The following is a 21,207-nucleotide window of genomic DNA, read 5'->3' on the forward strand; positions in this document are numbered from 1 at the left end:
GGACCTAGGATCACCAGAACTCCAGTCTTCCGGGAAAGGACTCTCCTACCGGCCAGGGCTGCTGCGAAAGGGGAAATCCAACCAGGGTGGACGCGGCGCGCGGACAGCCCGCTGCCATCAGCATCGGAAGCGTCCCCCGCCGTCACGGGACTCGGAGCCGCCGTGGGCCCGCGAGCCGCAGCCGGGCATCCCCTGCGTGCGCCGGGCTCGGGGCGCGCGGGGGCGGCGGACTGCGGCGAGCGCCGGAGGGGAAGGGCCGGGGGGCGCGTGAAAACCGGGAGGCCAGCGGGCCGACTCTGAGCCGGCGGACGTCTCGCTGGACCCCCATTCTCCGTTTCTAAGCCCTTCCCTCCGGCCCGCTCCCTCCTCGGGGCGGGTTGGACTGTGGATTGGGGGCGTGGGAACCTGGGGTTGGCGGGTGAAAATCTGGGGTTGGGGTGAAGGATGGGAGAGAGGAGAGGAGGGCTGAAGGCAGGAGGCTCCCACAGAAAGCCTCTTCCGAGTTGTCCTGTAAGAAGCTTTCCACGTGCAACCCTTCAGCTGCCCCGGCTACCTGAAGACTCCCCGGAATCCACACTCGCCCAGGCGTCCCCCACTGCCGCCCCTGTTCAGGGCGGTCGGTGGTTCCCGTGGGTCGTCCTTCCTGCCTCTCCGAGGTCTCCCCGCCCCCGCCCCGCCCCGCCGGCTGCGGCCCCTTTAAAGGCGCGCCGGTCTGGGGCCGCCCCGCTCTCGAGGCGGACTCGGGAGGAGCGCCAGCGCGGAGAGCCGCCCGGCATGGCCATGGCGTCCCCGGCCATCGGGCAGCGCCCGTACCGGCTGCTCTTGGAGCCAGAACCGCCGCGCTATCTGCAGAGCCTGAGCGGCCCCGAACTGCCGCCGCCGCCGCCGCCGCCGGGCCACTCCTCGCGCCGCTGCGCCCCCGCGCCCCTCTCCACTGCGCCAGGGGCGCACGAGAGACGCGGTGCCCGGAGGGCCGCCCGGGGGGACCCGGAGCCCCAGCCCCGGGCCTCGCGACCCGCTCGCCCTCTCCGGCCTGGTCTGCAGCAGAGACTGCGGCGGCGGCCTGGCGCGCCCCGGCCCCGCGACGTGCGCAGCATCTTCGAGCAGCCGCAGGACCCCCGCGTCCCGGCGGAGCGAGGCGAGGGCCACTGTTTCGTGGAACTGGCGCTGCGGGGCGGCCGCGGCTGGTGCGACCTGTGCGGGCGAGAGGTGTGGCGGCGCGCGCTGCGCTGCGCTAGTAAGTGTGAGGGTCCGGGCGGGGCGGGGCTGGGGGGCGCGGGAAGACCGCAGCCCGCCCGCGAGAGGCTGCGAGCGAGCGGGCTGGGGCGAGCCGAGAGGGGGCGCTGCCCGCTCCGGCTCCAGGGGAGACCGGGGGTTTCACCGAGGGAGGTAGCCCCTGGACACACTCTGCTCCTTAGTGCCCTTAGGTATGCTTATGCGATATTTAACAAACACCTCTTCCTCTGACAGGTGCGCGCCTTGCCCCTCTCCAGAAACAGCCAGTACACACACACACACACACACACACACGCACACACACACAGACACACACACAGACACACACACACAGACACACACACACAGAGGCTGGGGTTGATGCCTGATGCTACCAGATCATTCCCTTGTCTCCAGGGCCCTCTCTTGCTTTTTTGTAGCTTCTTGAGAGTGGGTTGTGAGGCTACTCTTGAGATGACCGTTTGGCCCCTGCTTATTAGGACAATGGCAGATAACTTTGTCTGCCTGCCTGTGGTACACCCTTCCTCCAGGGTGACCTGTGGGGACAGGGAAGAGACCTGGTTGGGCTTTGGATGGACAGAGGCCATGAGGCTTGAGAAGAGGGTGAAGTGACCCTGGATCCATGCCCTCTCCGGCCTTCCACCTCTGGCCGCTCGGACCTTTGCCCTCTGCTCTGATGTTTGGCTGGGCCCTGCTTCCTCCCCTTCCTCCTACTGGCTACTGCACCAGGCATCAGGCTCGAGAATTCCCCAACTACCTGCCCTGTCTCACTCTCCCCAGAGCTCTCAGGTCCCTCCAGCCTCCTCCTCTGAGCCAGAATCTTCTCAAAGCCTGACTATAAAACACTGGACATCCACCGTATAGATTTTCTGAGCACATTTGCGGTCTTCTTGGGGGTTTGTTATTTTTCTCTTCCAGCAGTTAGGTGTGTATATTTCTTCAGTGATGTTTCTTTTCTTCTTTTCCTATTAGATTTATCTAGAAAAATAGATTTTCCTGTTAGACTTATCTAGAAATATAGATTTTTTTCCTATTAGATTTCTCTAGAAAAATAGATTTCTTCTTTTCTTGTTCCCCACCCCATATTTGCTGTGGTCATATTTGACGATACCCACCCCCATGTGCGTATGTGTTTATATAGGTATTTTAAATATCTGAAGCACAAAGTGCAGACGATGGTACAGCGTCTAGAAAGCCTCTCTGGAAATGGCCTGGGGTTGCATCTTTCAGTCAAGCCTCTTCCCTCATGACAGCAGCCCCCATCTCCCATCCAGCTGTAGCACTGTGCAGCAGCAGCTATTACGCCCTCATCAGGAAAGCCTGGCCCGGCCTCTCTGCAGTCCCCAGCCGAGGCTGCTCAGTGTGCTCCCCACTGCAGCTGGCTTCAGGGAAGCAGAGCTCAGACTCGAAGCCAGGATCGAGCGGAAGAGGAGTGTGGGAGGTGGGGGTGGGTTCTGCTCCCGCCACCATCAGAACTCAGTTCAGGTGCTAATTAATAAGGAAAGGGGGATGGACACAGAAATGTGTGATGTGGGCGGAGGGCTGCTGTCACTCGGCAAATCGCCCTGACCTTCAGCAGAATCAAATGCAACTTTCCCACAGATGTGTTTGCAGCTTCTGCCCTCTCAAGGGCCCTGGGGTACTTGACTGCCTCCCGACAGTAACATAGAGAGGCAGTATCCTCTTTGTAATGGGTTTTAATGTGCTGGAATCCCAGGACAGCTGCTTCACTGGAATTCTAGTTTGTATTAGGACACTGAGGACTTCCAGTTAGTCCAGTGGTTAGGACTCGGTGCTTCCGCTGCGGGGTTCGATCCCTCATCGGGAAACAATATATTGCAAGCCGTGCAGCATGGCAAAAACCGAGAAAAGTTTAAAAGTAAGAGTGGAAAAGACACTGGAGGACTGTATCAATTGTTGAACATTTGGCATATAGTTTTACGACTTGTGGGGCTGTTATTGATAATGGTGTCTCTGTGTTTATTTGTGTATATGCGTGATACTCCATGGTTAAATGAATTTATGCAGGGCTTCCCTTGTGGCTCAGCTGGTAAAGAATCTGCCTGCAATGCAGGAGACCTGGGTTCGATCTCTGGGTTGGAAAGATCCCCTGGAGAAGGGAAAGGCTACCCATTCCAGTATCCTGGCCTGGAGAATTCCATGGGGTCTCAGAGTCGGACACAACTGAGTGACTCTCACTTTCATACTTTCACATTAGACAGTTTCTTGTGAAAGGAAGCCCCAGGTGAATAGTGATTTCTGCGTGACTTGGTACCCCTCAGCTAGGTGGGTTAGTACCAACCAGGGATGTCTGAACACCAGAAAGGGAGCAGAGTTGGAATCAAGGGGCTACAGAGAGGAGCCTCTGTTGGTCATTATTAATATTAGCAGTTGAGAAATGTTCTAATGGCTGGCAGGTAGAGACACAGCAGGTCAAACTCACCAATCATCTTTCTTTCAACTGAAGTTCTAATTCCATGGTGGGGTGCGTTTGTTTTGCCTTTGTTTTAAAAAGCAAGGGCCAGAAACATGACTTGTGAAGGGCAGTACTCTGCAGTGCCTAAGAGAGCAGCCTGGAACCAGAAGACCTAGGTTTGAATCCTCATTCTGCCGATTAGTCTCTGTGTGACCCTGAGTACCTCTGTGTTCCACTTCTGTGTTTTAAAAAATGGAGATGATAGCATTACCTTCTCAATTGTGTTCATGTGAGAATTAAATGAATTAACATATGGAAAGGGCTTAGAACAGTGCCTGGTAGAAGGCAATGTAAATGTTTAGGGCACTATAAATGTCATTATCATCCCCTCCCATCCAGCAGCTGTAACAATTTGCCTGGGCTCCCGACACTTCTTAGGATCACCTTTCCGAACAGTGGGAGCAGTTTTCCACCTCTGCTTGGTTGCTGAGCGGATGCGGGAAGAGGGTGTCCCGCGCAGCCCAGGCGGGCCGTGCCGCTCCTTCCTGCTGTGGGCATCCTCGCAGCGTGTTGGTGGCCTCAAGGTCATCGGGACCCTAGCATCTTGTATTTGTACCACTTGTCCCCAGCACAGAGCACAGTCTCGTGCCTGATAAAGGCAGTCTGTTTTTACTCTTAGATCTCCCAGCTCTTGGAAATACGCGTAAATGTCTTGTGTAAATGACATCTGTCTCAGCAGGAGGTTGACACTGGGTGGGAGCTATGTTGGCAAAATGGGCTTTTAATAAGGGAAGCTTTTAGAAAACTGTCTTCCCACTGTCTTTTCCGTGAAAATTCCTCTATCTCAAGCTTATCCCTACTTCAAGGACTATAACGGAGCTCTGGTTAATGCTGGATTTGCCAACAGGAGACGTTCAAAGTTGATATTCATTTCTAGGATTAAAGAACTCGTGTTTATTAGATAGAGAAGGAAATCTGGTGGGGACTGGGAGGCGGAGAGAGAGAGATTATATGAAGTCGTGTGTGGCGGGGGTGGGGGGGGTGGGGGGAGAGTGGCCGTGGTGAGAATCCGTTTCCAGCATCCCAAGAGGGAATGGCCAATAGCATACAACCCTTGGAACCCTCACGGCCTGCCCTTTGCCTTTATTCTCAGGGAATGTCCCTATAGGCTGTGGACCGTTTCTTCTACAGGAGGAACATGGAGTTAACCTTTCATCTTGTTTTGGTGGATGCATTAGCCATCTTGGAATAGGAAATGGTCTGGAAAATGGGAAAAGCTAAGTCCAACTCAACACTGAGAGAGGGATACTTGGACATCCCTTGCACATTACTAGTGGAGCGGGTCCTCCCCGGAGGGGTGTGTTCAGAGCTGTAAAGCATTATGTGGTTGGGGTTGTAGGGTGAAGGGGGGCCCTGGAGCTCACCATCCTGACCTCTGCCTCCTGTGGGAGACCTGTATTATGGTGGGAGTGTGAAGTGTTTGCTGTGGAGCCTGCTGGCATGGGAACAGGGACCTCCTGGGTGAGAGCCCCTTGTCGAGCCTTGCTAGCTCTGTCTCATCACAGCATCAGTCGTCGGGCTTAACCCACCTCTCTGCACAGAGTGGACCCTCCTATGTGGCAGCCACAGAGTCCCACAGACCCAGCCCCTCTCTTGGGTTCTTTGCAGAAGAGGTTACTGGGACACGGACACTGAGTCTCTCTGTAGCAGACCCAGGAACCTGGGGCACTTGGAAAGTGTTTCATTTGTCCAGGACACCTGGTCACACTGAAGTATGTAGCTTAAAGTATTTTCATTGATTCAGGCCCATGCTTGGCCTTGGAGGTTAGGAAAAGTAAGCCCTGAAATGGACATTTCATTGTTAGAAATAGTGGAATCCCCCACCTCCCTCCCCTCCTCTGCTTCTGGCTCTGATTGGGGTTTTTCCTTGGGGAGAGTCCTGGTGGAGGGCTGGGGGACATGGGAGGACAGAGGAAGGGCCTGGACGCCTTGAGAGAGGCCATCTGAGGCACCCAAGCTGCTGCTGTTTCTCTCTCCTCCCTGCTTCCTGTATTTTCACAAGATGAAAGTGAAAGGATTAAATGTGGGTTTAATTTTTCCCCCCTATCCACCAGAGCATAAAATTTCCTGATTATGGAGTAAGAGGGGCTTGAATCCCAGGTACAGTCAAAAATGATTAATGTCACTTGTCTGCCAGCCTAATCAGACTTGGTAATGAACGTGTGTGTTCTCCGGCTGATCCTGCAGAGTTATTGGGGGGAAGTGAATTGACATCTCCCCTCAGCTATGTGGGCTTGATCCGGGATCCTCTCTCCTCTCCGCAAGATTACCAGTGAATTCAGCCGGCGCCAAGCCTGGCAGATAGGCCTTGAGGGACAGGGGAAAGACAGCCCCCAGCCCTGCCTGGCTGCCGAGGGGATCCTCTAGCCCCAGGAAGCTGGCTGCAGCCCCTGGAGGGGACACAGGGGCTCAGAGAGTGGCTGAGACTCAGGGCGGGCCCGGCACGGCTCTAAGAATGATACGCGCCAGAGGAATTCTTCACGGGTCCACAGTGCCTTTTCTCTGAGGAGCCTTTGCCTGCTGCTTCCACATGCATCCCAGAGCAGATTCTCGAGGTCAGGACGCAGGGAGGCTTCTGCTGGGGTCTCGGACGGAGAGAAGGAGGCGCCCGTCCATCTGGCAGGGGCAGAGGAGCTTAGAGCCTCATGCGGAGCAAACCCGGCCTGCCCTGAAGGTGGCCTGCACCAGCTCAGGCTGTCACGCCGTTTCCTGCCTTTGGTCCACGCTCGGCATCTGGGGAACCTCTGGCCACTGCTCATGGGGGCATCCCAGCCCCTGCTTCCCCACAGCTCTCCCGCGGGGGCCTCCCGATCCCCACCCCTCAGCCCGCAGTCTCCCGGGGGAAGGACCTGCGTTCTGCTCTGGCCCTGCCTGCTGAGACGCTGTGGAGGCTGCTGAGGAAGCTGGCCTCATCAGAGGCCCTTCCTGGTTGCCGTCCTCCGATGACACGGGGAGTACCCTTGGGCAGGTGTTTGTGGGTGTGCAGAGCATGCAGAGGGGACACCTCTCCCCCTCGCCGGCTTCCATCAGTAGCCACCCTGTGGTCCTGCTGTGCCCACGGGGGAGGCTTCCTGCCTCTCAGAGGGCCTCGCGGCACCCCCCGCCCCCCCCCGCCCCCCCCCGGGGGCCTGGTCGCTCTCCTCGGCTGGGTCGGGAAGTGCTGCAGGCAGCTGACGCTGGTAAGGCCGGCCCTGACCCGGGAGATGGCTGTGCCTTTAGTCACTTTCGGTTTTTCTCCAAGAGTTTTGGCAGCTTCTCCATACGTGTTCCGGGCCGGATCTCAGGGCTGGGAGGGGTGCTGGGCTGGCTTTCGGGGGACGAGGTGATGGGGGCAGGCTCAGTCCCCTGCTGGAAGTGGAGTAAAATCGGCGCCGGGGAGGACTCACAGGAGTGCTCCCCCAAGGTCAGAGCCGTCTTGACCTGGACCCGGGAGGTGATCCTGGGTGTTCTTGAAGGGCCCCTGCACCCTGCCAATGTGGGCAGAGCCTGGTGGAGTCTGGGAGCCCTCTGCTCTGGGGTGTCGGCCGCCGTGGCCAGCAGGTTCATGCAGGGCCTGTTGGAACCTGCCTGTGGCTCCTGGTGCGGAGAGCATTCTTGAGAGATGTACCCACAGGGAAGCTCTGATGCTGGGCTCTCGTTTGCCTTGTTTGGAGAGGAAGAGGGGAGAGCGGCAGGTCTGTCCTGGCACAGCAGCCCCGTGCCCAACCTCCTGGCGGAGAGCGCTGTGTCCTATGACCCCTGACTGCTGTAGCGCCCCCTGATGTTCTTCAGGGTTTTCCAGCTCACCCCTGTTCCCCTGGCCTCATTGAGGGTGTCGGCAGGGTGCGGGGGGCACGAGCAGATGTTGCGTCGAGGGTTGGGAAGAGGTGGTGTTGAAAAGTTCCAGCAGTTCCTCTGTGTCACTGGGCGGGCGGGCAGCCAGGCAGGCAGCCGGGTATGTCTCTCGCCTGTGACCACAGCGAGGCTGGGTCGTGTTTGCTGTTCAGCGAAGGGCCTGCAGGCCACCTTCTGCTCCCCCTCCCTGTTTCTTGAACAAACATTTCCAGGGCGGAGCAGATCTTACTCAGACGTCTGCAGTGGCTGTTGGCTTAGGGCTGCTAAAACATGAAAACTTGGCTTCTGTGTACCTTGCATAAATCAAACCACAGGTCCGCAAAAGTCAGGTCTGAAAGAAGAGTGATGTTCTTTGCCCATTTTGTTTTTTTTGTTTTTTTAATCCTTTTATGTTTTGTTTCTCCTGGATGCCGGATCTGGGAGAGAATTGTCATATTTGCTGAAGATGCAAATTGGTATTCTGTGAGTCTACAAGGATGGAGATATTCACACGAAAGAAGAAAGTACTGGGGATGGCCAAGGAACTATGGGAGCAGAGATCACTCTTATCTCAGAGATGCCTTGGCCGGATCGAAAGTGTTTTCTTGCCTACTGGCTCTGCTGGGCCCAGCAGCGCCCTTGAGAGGCAGGCAGGGCTGGTGGATCGTGGTCATCTCACAGACCAGGAGACCCGGCATCCAGAGAGTCAAGGGCTTCCCTGGTGACCCAGAGGGTTAGCGCCAGAACCCAACACAGGCAGCATTTTGCCCCGTGAGCTAATGTCACTGAACGCGCCAGCTAGTGGACCTTCCTCATTCACCTGCCAACAAATGCTGAAATGTCCATAAAAAGAGATGCAGAAACAGAGAGGGGTGAGCCAAGGGGTGGGTAAGCCCTGTCCAAGCTAGAGGATCAGTCGGGTCCTGGACAGTGGAGAGCTGGCGGCCCTTCAGCCTGTTCTCAGGCTTTGGTTTCTAAATAGATTTTCAGCATGTGTAAATCACGAGCTCCTGAAGCAAAAGGTGACGTTTTTCTTCAATCTCACGATAAAAGGAAGAAGTGTGTGTGTCTCCACCCCCACCCCACTGGTGTTAGGTGTGTGTAGAAGGGTGGGCGTGGAAATGCAGGCTGAGGACTTTTCCTGGAACAGGAAAAGATCCTCCTTGCTGTGACCCAGGGTCAGAGTTCATGACACAGGACCAAAGAGAAATTAGGTTGTGTCTCAGAGGGGACAATGATGGGAAGAAGAGTTGGATGATTGGGACTGGAAAATAAACAGGTTTATATCGTGGGCCTCCTCCCTGTTCCGGGCAATGGTGTGACTGAGCTGGGGACAGCAAAAAGCCCCCCGCCCCCTACCCCAGCTCTGACAGTGTGTCTCCAGGTCAGGCTCATATTTGGGTGTCATCACTTACTTTCCTTGCTGACTTGGAGGAAGCTGTTTTTTCCATCTAAGTTAAATGGAAGCTGGAGGCTTTGTGGTTTCTGTTGAAACAATTATGTCCTTTCTGCAACTGAGGAAAGTATTAAAAACCCAAAGAAAACTCAGAGATGCCTTATTATTCAAATGGAACAAAAGACTCCAGCTGTAACTTGAGCGTTTTTAGAAAAAAGAGGTTGAGCATACAGTATGTAAATGTCTCTTCTAGTATTGAAAGTTTTTAAAAGCAGCCTGGAAGGACCTTTTTATAAATAGGGTATATCATGGTGAGAATTTATTGCAACCCAGCACGTATGGGAAGGATGGTGAAGGATGTTCCTTCAAATTATGTTGGCCTTGGCTGGACTCTTCAGCATGACCCTCTGACCAGAGGGTCAGTGCTTAGATGCTGGGGCAGCAAGAGGTCATTGTGTTCCTCCTAAAATATTCCTACAGTAGAAAATCTATCCAAGTTTTCAAAAGATCAGGAGTAAGGATTCTAGAACCTTCCAAAGCCCTGTCTGGCTTCTCAGCCAGTTCTTTTCTGCTGGCTTCCCCAATGACTTAACCTGTCCACAAACATCTCTGTGATGAGGAAGAGGGGAAGTGAGATCAGTGCCTCCTCAAGCCCAAGTGGGGCATTCAGGAGGGATTTTCCCCCATGACACATGACTCAGGATTTAAAATTCCCCCAGCATGTGCGTGTCCTCCTCTCTGAGCATGAGAATGGGAATGCCACCCTTGTCTGTCCTTAGCCAGGCGGGAAAGCCTGGGTCCTTGTGAAGATCTTATGTCCCTGTGGGGCCAGGAACCTGGGCTCCTGACCTCGCACGGTGAGCTGGTATCCTCTCAGGACCTGGACTCACTTGTGAGTCTCGTCTGTGCAGAGCCGCTGGGTAAACTTGTTGTCTAGTTGCTATTGTGTCTGACTCTTTTGCAACCCCATGGACTATATATAGCCCACCAGGGTCCTCTGTCCATGGAATTCTCCCAGCAGGAATACTGGAGTGGGCAGCTATTCCCTTCTCCGGGGGATCTTCCCAACCCAGGGATCGAGCCCAGGTCTCTTGCGCTGGCAGGTGGAGTCTTCACCACTGAGGCACCAGGGAAGCTGCTGGGTAAACTAGAGGGTCACCATTAGCAGTCCCCCACGAGGGAGCATTCGGGAGAAAGGACCAGTGTCCCAGCCCACGGAAGGGGGCCTTTGGGGACACCTCTGTATTAGATAGATGACTTATAAACTGTGTGCTTCATTGTTCCTAGACCAGGTGCTGAGGGCCTCAGCAGGAAGGGGTGGTCCAGCTGGGTCCTCCTGGCCAGAGCTCCTGTGAGGGGGCAGGTGGTCAGGGGGGCAGTTTGGAAGGCCAGGTGCAGTTTAGGTTTGTGCTACCATTTTCTCCTCTCGGCGGCCGGAGGACCTTGCCTCTGGGATACGATGTCACTCAGCGTCCTCTGTGGCCTAGGGAAGAACCACAGCATAAAGGGGCAGAACCAAGTTGGAGGCTGCACGAGGGCCCACGGGACTGTCAGCTGAACTCGTGAGCGTTCCCTTTCTGGACTCAGCCCGCAGAGGTGTAGACGCAGCTTCCCTGGTCCTCTGGGGTCGCTCTCCTCTGGTTGGAGGACGGCGCCCCGCTCCATGTGAAGTGGGGCCCTGCCAGCGGCCGGTGGGTGAGTTCTGGAGCCTCTGGGCAGCACGGAAGCAGGATCCCTCTCCCTGATCTTCCTAGAAGGTTCTGCCACCGCTAATCGCCCACCTTGCCCGGGTGACAGCCTGTCTGGGGACGTCCCCCCCCAGGACTCGGGTGCTTCTGCGAGTCATGTTGAGGGGACACCCTGTGAACCCCACGTTAGGGCAAGAGAACAACAGCGCTGCCTCTCCACGTGTGTGTGTGCCTACTCAGTTGCTCGGTCGTGCCCGAGTCTGCAGCCCGCCAGGCCCCTCTGTCCACGGGATTCTCCAGGCGAGGATACTGGAGTGCGTTGCCGCTTCCTCCTCCAGGGGGCCTTCCCCACCCAGGGGTCGAACCCGAGTCTCTTGCCTGCATTGGCAGACAGGTCCTTTACCGCTAGCGCCGCCTGGGAAGCCCTCTGCCTCTTCACGGGAGACTGTTCTCTTTCTCCCTCCGGCTTCTGCCGCCTCCTCTCTGCTGGGGTATTTGCTCTCAGATAAGCGGCCTGACCCTCTTGAGGCAACACCGCTTCCTAGGGGCCCTGGCAGCTGAGAGCTCTTCCCCCACATCAGGCTGGGCCTGGGAGGATGTGAATTAGCCCGTCGTCCCTTAGGAACCTGTGCAGCTGGTAAAGCATTATTAATCCGACATCCCCAAAGAGATCCATTAACGAGTTCCTGGGCTGGGCACCCACGTGAGGTAACTGATCACTCCTGTCGTCTGCTGAAACTTTGGAGACGTTGATTTCTCAGACTCCTAGGCGCTCCTGAGAAGCGAGGCCCAGGGCGGGCCCTTTCTGCAGCCCGTTTGGGGGCATGTTTATCTTATCAAGCTAAAAGCCCCAGGAATAGAAAGTTTTCCGCTGGGGGGAGGTGGAGGGGATGGGACCTGAGCTGGGAAGAAGGCATCCGTCCGGCTGGGCTGGTGCTGGCCCAGGGTCCCCAGTGCCCTGGCCTGCCTTCGGAGGAGCAGGGAGGCTGGGCTGATTGCAGCAGAGCCTGGTTCGCACAAGGCCTGGAGTCCTGGGCCAGCGGCTCTCTGCTTCGTCGCCCTGTGCCCTACGCCAGGCCTGGAGAGAAGCTAGTGATCCCCCAGCAGCCCAGCGGGATGACGGAGGGCCGGGTGGAGGAGGCGGCCTCTGCCTGCTTCGGAACCGTCACCTTGCGACTCCAGCGCCTCTTCCGCAGGCTCCCCAAGGGCCCCTGGGGGTCCCTAAAGCCCCAGACCCTCCCTGGGCTCCGCCCCAATGCCCGGCTGGCTCGAGGTAGGTCTGGGTCACCCCAGCTGGGGGTGTTCGGGGGTGGGAGGGCCAGGCTAGGGGAAGGCCATGAGGGAGCCCCTGGCCACCTGGTAGTTCGTGCTGAGCTCAGCACCCCTCCTTGCGCCTCCTGACTCCCCAGGACCAACACTCAGGTGCTGCCGACCTGCCAGGTTTAGGCGGGACTTCAGAAGCCCAGGTTTGCTGTGGGTTTCAGCAGCTTGTTCTTGACTGAGCATGAGGGCCAAGCAGTGACCCCAATCCAGCCCCTGAGTGGATGGAATACAGACGGGCATCTTGAGTGACCCCTCTTTCTCATTTCTGGGCATCCTGTGGCTCCCAGGGGCATCACACCTTGCCAAGCTGCTGGGTCGGCCTTCTCAGGCCCCTGGGGCAGTGAAATGACATAGCCAAGCCTTCTCACCTGCACGGTTAGTGGGGGTGCCTGTCGTGCCTATTGGGGGCTGGAGGCTGCCGGGCAGAACACTGCTGGACAGGAGCCCAGCCCTGCCATGACTAGGCTGCAGCCTCCTCCCGCAGCACGAACTGGGGTGAGCACAGTCCTCGCTGGGGAAGGGTAACGGGACGGAGTGGGTGAGTGGAAGATGAGGAGGAGAGACTAGCAATCCAAAGTTTCCCGGGATCGGAGGTCATCAACTCCTTTTTTTTCTTTTTTTTCAAACAAAGGCGGCAAGGGGAAGAACAAGCTGGTGGCCGGTCCAGGACTGGGACTGGGCTCCTGCCTTCCAGTCCAGCCTTCTCCCTGCTGAAGCAGACTAGTTAGCTCTGTCCTGCATTTCTGCACCAGTCTTCTGTTAAAGATCCAAGGGATTTGTGTTTATCTGGGTTTTTGTTTCTTTTAAATGTCATTTATTCCATCCTCTGTAGACCTCTATATGGTGAGGGTGGGAAAGCGGTGATTCTGTTTCACAGATGAGAGGAGTCACAGAAGTCAGTCCCCGGGCTGAGGGTCAGAGCCGTGCGGTCAGGCCAGAAACCCCTCCCTGACGGGCTCTGCTCATCTTCCTGGCCTCTAGCGGCCTCTCTTTGCTGGCTGGCTCTTTGGTACCATAAGCTTTCCCCTTTGTCTCCGTGCTGTTCTCTCATGCATTCAGGCCCAGGTAGGCATCTGGGTGGGTGATAACACTGAGCCTTAGGGACAGACCTAAACTGAAAGATCATCTCTGAGCCCAATTTGTGGAAGCGTTTAGAAGATCGTATGATCTTAACTCTGGAAAATCTGATTTTCCTGATTACAGTTTTACAGCTTAAAAAGTGAGAATTTTAATTCCCTAGATCTTAATCCCTATTTGGAGCCTAAATGATCGATCCTCATCAATAGCCTAACACACACTGTGACCCTCATAGAGAGGACAGCTGAAGACCGAGTTCCTCAATTTAAATGTTCAGTCGTGTCTTCCCATCCACCCTCTTCCCTCCACCCGCCCTTAAGAATTACTCAACAGAGCATTTCCTTGCTCCTTTGCTCTCCGGCCCGAAGAGTTATAGATTTAATGGAATCAATCAGGCCTGGAGTGGCAAGCGTTGAGGTCAGGGCAGACACAGCCCTGCAGCTACCGCTCGTTCGACTCATGTCCGCATTTGGTTAGATTGACTGGAAGAGGAGGGGCGAGCAGGATGCGCAGGGACGGCGGGGTGGTGGGCTGTGCACGGCAGACTGCAGCTCCGTGAGCAACCTGCAAAGTAGCATTTAAGGGAAGGGGCTTGGAGCCACGCCAGCTTTGTTTTAACCTCATTGAAGTGCAGCTGATTTATAATGTTGTGTTTAATTTCTGCTGTACAGCAAAGTGACTCAATTACACACACACACACACACACACACACACACACACACGTTATTTTCTGTGACAGTTTATCACAGGATAGTGAGTATAGTTCCCTGTGCTATACTATAGGACCCGTTAGTTATCCATCCAGTGCACAACAGTTTGTACCTGCTGACCCCAAGCTCTCATCCGTCCTTCCCACCCACAGCGTTCCTCCCCCTTGGGAACAAGTCTGTTTTCTATCTGTATGTCTGTTTCCTTTTCACAGGTATATTAGTTTGTGTCGTGTTTTAGATTCCACATGTAAATGATATCATATGGTATCTGTCTTTTTCTGACTTACTTTGATTAGTACAATAAGATAATCTCTAGATCTATTCGTGAGGCAGGCCCAGTTGAGTCTGGACCTTGGAGGCCGAGTGGGAGGGCCTTCCTTGTACAGATTAACCTCTCTGAGCCTCACTTTTCCCCAGCATTAAATGGCGCCAAGAATCCCCACCTCTGGCTGGTGTTACACTGGTTAAACATGACCTCAGCAGAGACCAGCTGACATGATGCTGGTCACACAGCAGACCCCTCACCGGCAGCTGCTCCCAGAAAGACTTTGAGCAGTGACTCACCCTGGGTCATTGGTACCAGCCTCCAGTGCACTGGCTGCCCCTTCCAGCCTACCTGGGCCAAGGTGGGCCGCTCACATCTCCATGAAAGAGATAGGGTTTGAAGATTTGCCCAGGCAGAAGTAGAGGAGGGCCATGAAACTCTTAAACACCTTTTCTGGAAAAATTCTGATCACTGAATTTATCATGCTACTTAATTAACAGACAGGGCTGGATTAGCCCACCAGGCATCCTTAGAAGCGGAGCAAGCGTGTTGCCGAGGAGCAAGTCATAGGTCATTATAAAAGCCTGCTCAGGGGTCAGCAGGACGCAGGCCCAGCTCTCTCCAGAAGTCTCCGGTGGTCCTGGCTACAGGGATGCGGCTATAAAGAAGGCGTTGTGTGTCTCTCCTGCAGAGAGGGCCTCAGACGTAATCTATTTACTTTTCCCTTCCTGCAAAAGTCTCCTTCACCCAGTTGGTCGCTGTTCGGTTGGTGACTGGCACTCTGAAATCAGATGACATCAGATCAGGTGTGGAAATGCCAGTTGCCTGCAGCAGGCTGGCTGTCCCATGAGGGCGAGCCTCTGCTCCTGGCCTCCTGTGACCTCCCAGCACTCGGATCAGGCATGCCTGTGTGCAGACACCTGCGCATGCTTTCACACCTGCGCACCTGTTGAAGCTTCACCCGCTGCCCTGCAGCCTGCCAAGGCCGAGGCATAGCTTCCTGTGAAGCTCTTTGGCTGTCCTTATCTCTGGGGTCTGTGGAACACTACCAAAAATATACTCAAGCTTAGCAAGAGATGAGGTGGCCTTTTGCCCCTTCTCAGAGGTGGTATCTGCTTTAAAAACAAAAGCAAAAAAACAAAAAATCCTCTCAAACTCCTCCTGTTACCTCTGGCCCTGGCTGCTGGGCCCACGCCCTCTGTCTCCCAGCTGCCCAGGCTCCTCCTCCTGTCCCAGGGATGCGGCGGGGGGCCCTGAGCCCTGGAGGGGGGACCCCACCTGCTTTGTCTCTCCTACACCCAGAGCGGAGTGACAGGTGCCTGGAGGAAGCAGAGGCCCCTTCTGAGCTGCCCGGAGCTGAGACCGCGTCGGCAGCTCCACACTGGCTTTAGTTCCCGTGGGCTTCTTGCCGTTTCTTAAATCACCTTAAACCCCACAGTGGTATTTTTATAAAAAAAGGTTATTGGAGTACAGTTGGCTTACAGTGTTGCGTTAGTTTCTGCTGTAAAGCGCAGTGAGTCAGTTATACGTGTTTCCACGCCACTCTTTTTTAAATTCTTTTCCCGTATAGGTCATTACAGAGTATTGAGAAGAGTTATCTGTGCTGATCAGTAGGTCCTTATTAATTATGTATTTTTTAAAACATTTTACTTATTTACTTATCTGGCTCCACTGAGTCTTAGTTGCAGCATGAGGGATCTAGCTCCTCCCCCAGGGATAGAACCCAGGGCGCTCTGCACTTGGAGTGTGGAACCTTAGCCGCTGGACCACCAGGGACGTCCCATTTCCCTCTCACATGTGATACTCTGTACATGTCAATCCCACTCTCCCGATTTATCCCTCTTGCCCCACCCCCGGCTCCCTCCTTGGTAAACATGTTTGTTTTCTACATCTGTGACTCTCTGTTTTGTAAATAGGTTCATTTGTCCCATTTTTTTAGATTCTACCTATAAGTGATATCGTATGAGATTTGTCTGTTTCTGTGTGACTTATTTCATTCAATATGACAATCTCTGGATCCATCCATGTTGCTATAAATTGCATTATTTTGTTCTTTCCTACTGCTGTCTACAGTGTTTCTTAAAAAAACTTTTAAAGTGCTTTGGAAATAAGATTTATCTTTCTTGTGATGACAATCAAAACAGGATTAACACCTGTATTAAAAATATATGTGTAGATATTCAAAGTTATATATATATGTACTCCTTTTATATCCTTATATGTATGTGTGTATATATACTTTTCCTTTTACACAAGTTTTTGGATAAAACCAGCTGTCCTTTGGAACAATACTTGACCTTGATAGGCCCCCAGTAAATACTTGCATGCACATGCAGAAAACTGACCGTGATTAGGTAGATGTAGGGAGACAGGAGACATGTTGTAAAAAGGGTTAACTCTGCCTCTCGGAGTGTGTGCGTCCTGATGGGTGCGTGTACTTTAATTGTCACGCATCAGAAATTGTTTCTAAAAAAAAAGGATATTGTGCTGTGTCTTTGCACTTCTGCATAGCCACACCCCAAATTCAACTTGGACATTTTTGGATGTGGTGTCAGACGGTCCAGATGACAAGCCTCCTACAGACTTGTGAGAAATGAGGTTCATTTGGCTTTCCCACCTCGTAGCATTTACTTGTACGTTTTACCAAAGTCTGTGGCCTCCTGCAATGATTGGTCAAGGGGGCATTTTCAGAGATGCTCTGTGGCGTTGCACTGAGGGCTGCAAACTCACCTGCCTCTGTCTTCTCCATCTGCATTTCCTGCTGATCATCCTTTTCGTGCGTAAGACCCCAGTACCACAGCATTAAAAGTCCAGTAAAACAGGGCACATCTCTTTAAAATGCTTGAAGCATCATTGGCAAACATAATGCATATAAAATATAATACCAAAAATTTCAGTCAACCGAAAGATTGATTAAATTAAAAATAGTTTTGCTGTTGCAAAAAGACTGAATCAGTTTAAAGGTGGAGTTAATTTTAGATAACTGTGTGATCATTATACTTACGACAGAATGTAAATATTGTAAACACTGGAAGTGTAAACAATGTGATACAGCGAAAATCAGGGGGTGGGGACAGAGTTGACAGGAGGGAGAGTTCTAGCATAGTCCTGGCAGGGAGTTAGTTAACGCAATCTAAACATGAAGCGTGAATTGTTAAAGTGGCTTCAACCTTGCTTATGATTCTAAACATATATACACTTCCACATGGGGCCTCCCAGGTGTCACCAGTGGTGAAGTAGCCGCCTGCCAGTGCAGGAGACGCAGGTTCAAGCCGCGGGTTGGGAAGCTCCCCTGTCTGTGTGCTCCTTGTTCTTGCCTGGAGGGTCCCACAGACAGCGGAGCCTGGAGGGCTGCAGTCCATGGGGTGGCAAAGAGACACGACTGAAGCGACGCAGTGTGAACACATACGTGCGCACATCCGCGGAAGGCTGTTTGGAGGGAACGCTTCAGGGTGCAGCACCCCCAAAGAGCTAAGTGACGTGGAACAGGCCACATGGGCAGGTGCCCTGGGCTCAGGCCCCGGCCCCTGCTTCACTGGCCCGGGGGGGGGGGTACTGCCTGACCCCCCTTGCTCCTGCACCTTCCATCTGAACTTGCCACGCACCCTCCTGCCTCCAGCCCCTCCACAGGCCCCTCCCAGAACACCCCCACCCGACACACTTGGCCTGGTCTGACCGCGGGGCTGGCCCTCTGTTGGTGCTTTCAGCCTAGGGACGTGTGCTTGTGTCGGAGACAGGTGAATAATGGGCCCGCCCAAGAGGCACACCCACCCACACCCACCCACGTGGGACGCGATCGTGCCTCTGCAGGCCGGCCTGGGTGCCAAGTTGGGGAAGAGGGTGCAGAGGACACGCTGGGCCTGCCTGGAACTGTGACCACCAAGAAGCCAGGCTCAGGGAATGAGCAACTGCCCCTTAGACCCAGGGACCAAGGCCCCGGGGAAGAATTGTACATATCTGCTTTGGCTCCCGAGCAACTGCTCAGCGGAACGTTTTGCCTTTCCCTTCAGTACAGAAGGGTGGCTTCAGAGTGCACACGTCACCCCTCCAGCCCTGCCGCACGTGCCCTCGATGCGCCACTTGGCAGAAGGGGGTGGCCCAGGGTCTTGAGGTGGCATCGTGTCCTCAACTCAGCCCAGGCTCCTTGCATCACCCCCGGTGCCTTCACTCCCTTGACCTGCTTCACCCGGGGCCCTGCTTTCCGTGAAGCCCGCTCATCCCGACTCCCCTTTTACGTGGGGACTCAGCATCCGATCCAGACTTGAGCGTGTTTAGGAGCATTCCCTCACGGCTCTTTGACAGCATCCCAGTGCAGCCAGCCGCCTGCGTCTCCTGTCCATGGGAGGGCTGGCATCTCTGACCCAGGACACAGGCCTCACTTCCAGGCCGAGCCTACCACGACACCGCCCTCCCTTTCCCAGGCTTGCATTCTGACACAGTCTGTCTGTGTGTGTGTGTGTGTGTGCATTCTGACACAGTCTCTGTGTGTGTGTGTGTGCGTGCGTGTGTGTGTAGCTGGGGCTGTGTGCTGTGAGAAGGCAGCTGTGTGTCTCCAGGCCCTCCAGGCTGGGGTCGGGGGTGCTGGGTGCCCTCAGCGGTGGCCTTTCCTCTGAAACAAGGAACTGCACTGTATGGCCTTGAGGGGGGCTGGGGTTCCGGTTTCTTCCTGGAAACGTGAAGATGCAGACCTCCTGAGCTAGAGGCCTGACCCCAGGAGTGTGGAGTTCCTATTCTCTTGCTGCCAGCCTCATGAGACGTTCAACCAGGAGTATGAAAACTGTAGAGACTGTGGTGAGTCTGCCAGTGGCCCCCGACCTCCAAGGCTGGCAGATCCATCCTCCTCTCTCCCTCCCCTCTGTCTGGCACTACCCATCCTCTCGTGACTCTGCCTCACTCCCTGGGCCACCAGAAGCGGTGCTGGAGGGAGGAGGGGCAGGTAGGAGGAACTTAAGGGACAGGAAAGTTGCATGATTTGTCTTAATACATTGGAAGACAACCCTGAACTGAGAGATTTGAGGGCTGGCAACCTGCCTGCCAGTGCAGGAGACATAGATGTGGGTTCGATCCCTGGGTCGGGAAGATCCCCTGGAAGAGGGCATGGCAACCCACTCCAGTTTGCTTGCCTGGGAAATCCCAGGGACAGAGGAGCCTGATGGACTACAGTCCACAGGATCACAGAGTCAGACCCGACTGAAGCAACTTAGCTCGCTGGTATGCACGCACATCCATCGTGCACTGAGTCAGCAGGAATCCTGCTTCCCAGGCTCAGGAGGCCCTCTGTTGCAAGTGACAGCTGCTGTCTGTTGGGCATCTGCTGTGTGCAGGCACTGTGGGGTGCGTTGAGTGAGTGAAGTCGCTCTGTCCTGTCCGACTCTTTGGCCACCCCATGGGCTGTAGCCTAACTAGGTTCTTCCATCCATGGGATTTTCCAGGCAAGAATACTGGAGTGGGTTGCCATTTCCTTCTCCAGGAGATCTTCCCGACCCAGGGATTGAACCCAGGTCTCCCGCATTGTAGGCAGACGCTTCACCGTCTGAGCCACCAGGGAAGATCCATGGGGTGCTTTATTTTTTTTTGGCAACAAAGCTGCTGGTAAGGAGGATATCATTACTTCCACTGTACAGATGAGGAAGCTGCGGCATCTCATAACCAATTAGAAGCAGAGCTTGCGCTCAGACCCTGATCTGTGTGGCTCTGGAGGCCAGATTTTGTGCACTTGAAAACTGATTGAGTGTTTTGCTTCTCTCACCCTTTCCCGAGGACCTCTGCCATGCACATTAAACAGTGTCCTTTAAGGAGCCACGTGGCTTGCCTGAGAACGTCTGACTTACAGCTGCCGAGCGGGTGCACTTCGGTGCTCCAGGCATGTGTCCATCGCCGGCCGCTCATCTGCCATCCTCATCTTTGCACGCGATACAGCAGTTGGCTCTGTCTGGGTGTCACAGGAAGCGGAGCCACAGAGCCTGGGACTCTGAGTGGGGAGGGCGGAGAGTCCACTGTTCGTGGGGCTTGACCTTGACCGAGGAGCTGGCCTCTGGTACTCCGCGAGGAGCTCAGTGCCAGGATTTCTGGCTGTTGCCCCAGTAGCTCCTAATCTCCCAGGGATGAAGGGACTGTGGATGCAGAAGCAGGCCAGAGCAGGTTCTCCCAGGCCAAGCGGCCTGGCTGGGCTGGGCCTCGAGCCATGAACGGGCACTTCCCAGGACAAGGCAGAGGCCTTGGAGAGGGGCGTTCTTGCTGTTACCTCCCGGGGCAGAGGAAGAAGCACCCGTCACCCACATCGCTGGGCCCCATGCTCTCTTCTGCCCTTGGGTCACCAAGGGGGGGTCACCTGACCCCCATCCCTGATGAAGCCCATCCCTGGCATCACGTAGTGTGGAGTAGGGAGGACCAAGAGCAAGTGGAGGGGACAGTTTACCAGAAAGTAGGGCTCCTGAAAAGCAGCAAGGTGTGATGGATTTCAACCCCAGTTCTGCCACTCACTAGCCACAAGGGTCTCGAGAAGTCTCTTAACCTCTCCAAGCCTCAGTTTTCTCATCTCTAAAACAGGAGTGTGTGTGTTAGTTGCTTAGTCGTGTCCAACTCTTGCAACCCCATAGACTGTAGCCCACCAGGCCCCTCTGTCCATGGGATTCTCCAGGCGAGAGCACTGGAGTGGTTGCCATTTCCTCCTCCAAAAGGAACTATAGAAAGAAAGAAAGTGAAGTGGCTCAGTTGTGTCCGGCTCTTTGTGACCTGTGACCAGTCTCCTCCAGCCATGGGGTTCTCCAGGCGAGAGCACTGGAGTGGTTGCCATTCCCTTCTCCACTAAAACAGTAGAACAGCAGGGCTGGAAACTCCCATCCATGTGGAAAGCCACATGCAGGTGTTTGCAGCAGCTTTACCCACGCCTGCAGCACCCGGAGGCGACCAAGATGTCCTTCATAGGGGAATGCCTGAAGAAACCGCGGTCCATCCGGACGGTGGGTTAACATTCAGAAGTTAAAAGAGATGGAATGACATGGAGGTACCTTAGGTGCGTATTGCTCAGTGAAAGAAGCCGGTCTGAAAAGCCTGTGGAGTGTGTGGGGCATTCTGGAAATGACAAGACGACGGAGGCAGTAAAAACAAATCAGTGTTTACCGAGGATTAGTGAGGAGGAAGGGGTGGGCAGGCAGAGCTCAGGGATACTTAGGGCGGTGAAACTGCGCCGTGAGACACTGCCGTGGTGGGTGCCTGTGTTC

At 54.8% G+C, this 21,207-nt stretch overlaps 1 protein-coding gene across 1 annotated transcript in view; it reads left to right on the forward strand.

Moving 5' to 3' along the window:
• Window positions 1–731: 731 nt before the first annotated feature.
• RASSF5 (Ras association domain family member 5) overlaps window positions 732–21,207 on the forward strand; it is a 75,147-nt gene continuing 54,671 nt past the window's right edge. Inside the window, exon 1 of the mRNA XM_069545272.1 lies at window positions 732–1,237. Within this exon, the coding sequence (XP_069401373.1) occupies window positions 775–1,237 (463 nt within the window). The 5' untranslated portion in view covers window positions 732–774. The remainder of the gene's footprint in view (window positions 1,238–21,207) is intronic.

This window comes from Ovis canadensis, chromosome 12, assembly GCF_042477335.2.
Source record: "Ovis canadensis isolate MfBH-ARS-UI-01 breed Bighorn chromosome 12, ARS-UI_OviCan_v2, whole genome shotgun sequence".
Classification (NCBI taxonomy): Eukaryota; Metazoa; Chordata; class Mammalia; order Artiodactyla; family Bovidae; genus Ovis; species Ovis canadensis.